This window comes from Galeopterus variegatus, unplaced genomic scaffold (genome assembly GCF_000696425.1).
Source record: "Galeopterus variegatus unplaced genomic scaffold, G_variegatus-3.0.2 Scaffold6732, whole genome shotgun sequence".
In the NCBI taxonomy this organism is placed as follows: Eukaryota; Metazoa; Chordata; class Mammalia; order Dermoptera; family Cynocephalidae; genus Galeopterus; species Galeopterus variegatus.
The window spans coordinates 58,229-60,557 of record NW_007732843.1 but is presented as its reverse complement, the minus strand read 5'-3'; the positions used below and the strand labels follow the sequence as shown (position 1 = coordinate 60,557).

Genomic DNA, 2,329 nt, shown 5'->3' with positions numbered 1-2,329 from the left:
GTCCTCTGTCTGGGTAGTGGTCACACATGTGCATCCAGATGTAAACAAATTTATTGAGCTGTATACTTAATATTTGTGCACTTCAGTCCATATAACTTATATCTCAATCAAAATGAAAGAACCCCTGTGTTGCTAGCCTTGTTCATATCTGCTGCTCTGCTAGGTGGTTTGCATCTGGTATAACATTTAATTTTTACAAACAGCATTACAAGTTCAGACACCATTTCCATTTTCCATATGAGGAAACTGAGGCTCAAAATAATGTCTAGCGTCAAATAATGATGGCATATCCAAACCAGATATGACTGAATTTTCTCCGGGATATAGCACACTTGCATTTTTCTAGCTGGATAGAAACTTCATTATAGTTTAATAAAGAGACAGGCTGTACTTATGTAACTCACTCTTCTAATGCTGAGAACCCCCTCAACCCCCAGGAATTCCCCAATCCTGTGCCCAATATTGTGAGATAAGGATGATAACTATAAGTTACCATCCAACTGAGATACCGGGTCTTAGACTTATAATCCAGAACCTGAGACTCTCAGAACCTGAAGATTCTCAGTGTCGGAAGTTACTTTAAAGTCTTTCCAGATAACCTCCAACCTTGCGTCTGACTTTGCAGGTTTGAGTATGACTTGCTGGTCAATGCTGACGTGAACAGCGCCCAGCACCAGCAGTGGTTCTACTTTAAGGTGAGCGGTATGAAGGCCGTCATTCCTTACCGTTTCAACATCATCAACTGTGAGAAGCCCAACAGCCAGTTTAATTACGGTACGAGCTCTTGAGCCATAGGGGCTTTCTAGATAATGCCAGGAATGATATCACTTTTTCACTGTTTGGATTATCACCGGAAGCCCTGCTTGGGTTCCCAGAGGGTTGGAATTTGGGTTGACACACTTTGATTGCCTGGTGTGGCAAGGCAGTGGCCAACCAACAGCAAACTGCTGCTATGGGGGAGTGGGAATCCTTACTCTGCCATGGACTGTTAACAGCACACACACTTTCCACTGCTTCCTGATTCCCTTGCTACAAAAGAGCTTTTTGAGGTTGCCGAGCACTCTCATTTGTTCCTTCTCTCCATCTCCTAAATCTCACTGGAGCAACTGTTTTGACCTATTTGTCACAAGACAGGAGAACAGCAAAGTCCAGTTGGACAACACTGATTTACGCTCTCAGGAAACTGTGGAAAAAATTTAAATTCTCCTGAATGCATGTGGCCATTTTGGAGGAGACATTCAAGAGAAAAAGACTGACTAGCAATCTGTATTTATTTATTTCTTTTTCAGAATCTCTGCTTTTATTATACTTTAAATTTATTTTGTATTGAAGCATAATTGATTATACACATTTGTGGGTACAAAGTTGACTATCAATAGTTGTGTACAATGTGTGATGGTCAAATCAGTATAGTTAGCTTATTCATCATTACAATACATAATCATTCTTTGTGTCCATTAACCAATTTGTCATTAATATCTCATTAATTCCCCTTCCCCTCCCCCTTTCCACTTCTAGTAACCACAGTTCTGTTCTCTCCTTCTAAAAGGTCAATGTATTGTTATAATTGCTGTTTCTCTCTCTCTCTCTCTTTATTGTTTATTTCTTTATTTATTAATTCAGCTCCCACTTATGAGTGAGGACAGGCAATATATCTTTCTGTGCCTGTGTTGTTTGACTTAACATAATGTTCTCCAGGCTCATCCATGTTGCTGCGAATGGTAGAATTTCATTCTTTCTTATGGCTGAGTAGTATTTCATTGTGTATATACCATATTTTCCTTATCCAGGCATCCATCAATGGACATTTAGGTTGGTTCCATAGCCCGACTACTGTAAATAGAGCTGTGATAAACGTGGGAGTGCACGTATCTCCTTGACATGATGATTTCCATTCCTTTGGATATATATCCAGTAGCAGAATTGCTGGACAGATCCATATTTATTTGAATGTTTGTAGGACTGCATGCTATTGCTGGTGCATATGCTAATTTACTGGGTGGCTTTGAATAAGGAATAAGTATTCCCAGGTGTCTAGGTCTGAGCACAGGATACTGCTTCTATTTTGTATCAACTAAACAGACTCTTCTTGGTGTAGAAAGAGAAAATATGAGTCTTGACTCTTGTATTCACTTTATATGGCTGCTGTAACAAATTGCCACAAACTGTGGTTTAACACAAGACAAATTTATTCTCTTACAGTTTGGAGTCCAGAAGTCCAATGTTAGAGTCATTGGGTTAAAGTCAAGGTGTTGGCAGACCACATTCCCTGTGGAGATTCCAGGGGAAAATTTATTTCCCTTTCTTTTCCAGCTTCTAGAGCTACATT

The 2,329-nt window shown here is 39.7% G+C and overlaps 1 protein-coding gene across 1 annotated transcript in view; it reads left to right on the top strand.

Annotated features, from left to right (window-relative positions):
- Positions 1-2,329, top strand: part of AGBL1 (ATP/GTP binding protein-like 1) — a 56,869-nt gene that overhangs the window by 18,714 nt on the left and 35,826 nt on the right. Inside the window, exon 8 of the mRNA XM_008591182.1 lies at positions 626-774. Coding sequence (XP_008589404.1) covers positions 626-774 — 149 coding nt within the window. The remainder of the gene's footprint in view (positions 1-625; positions 775-2,329) is intronic.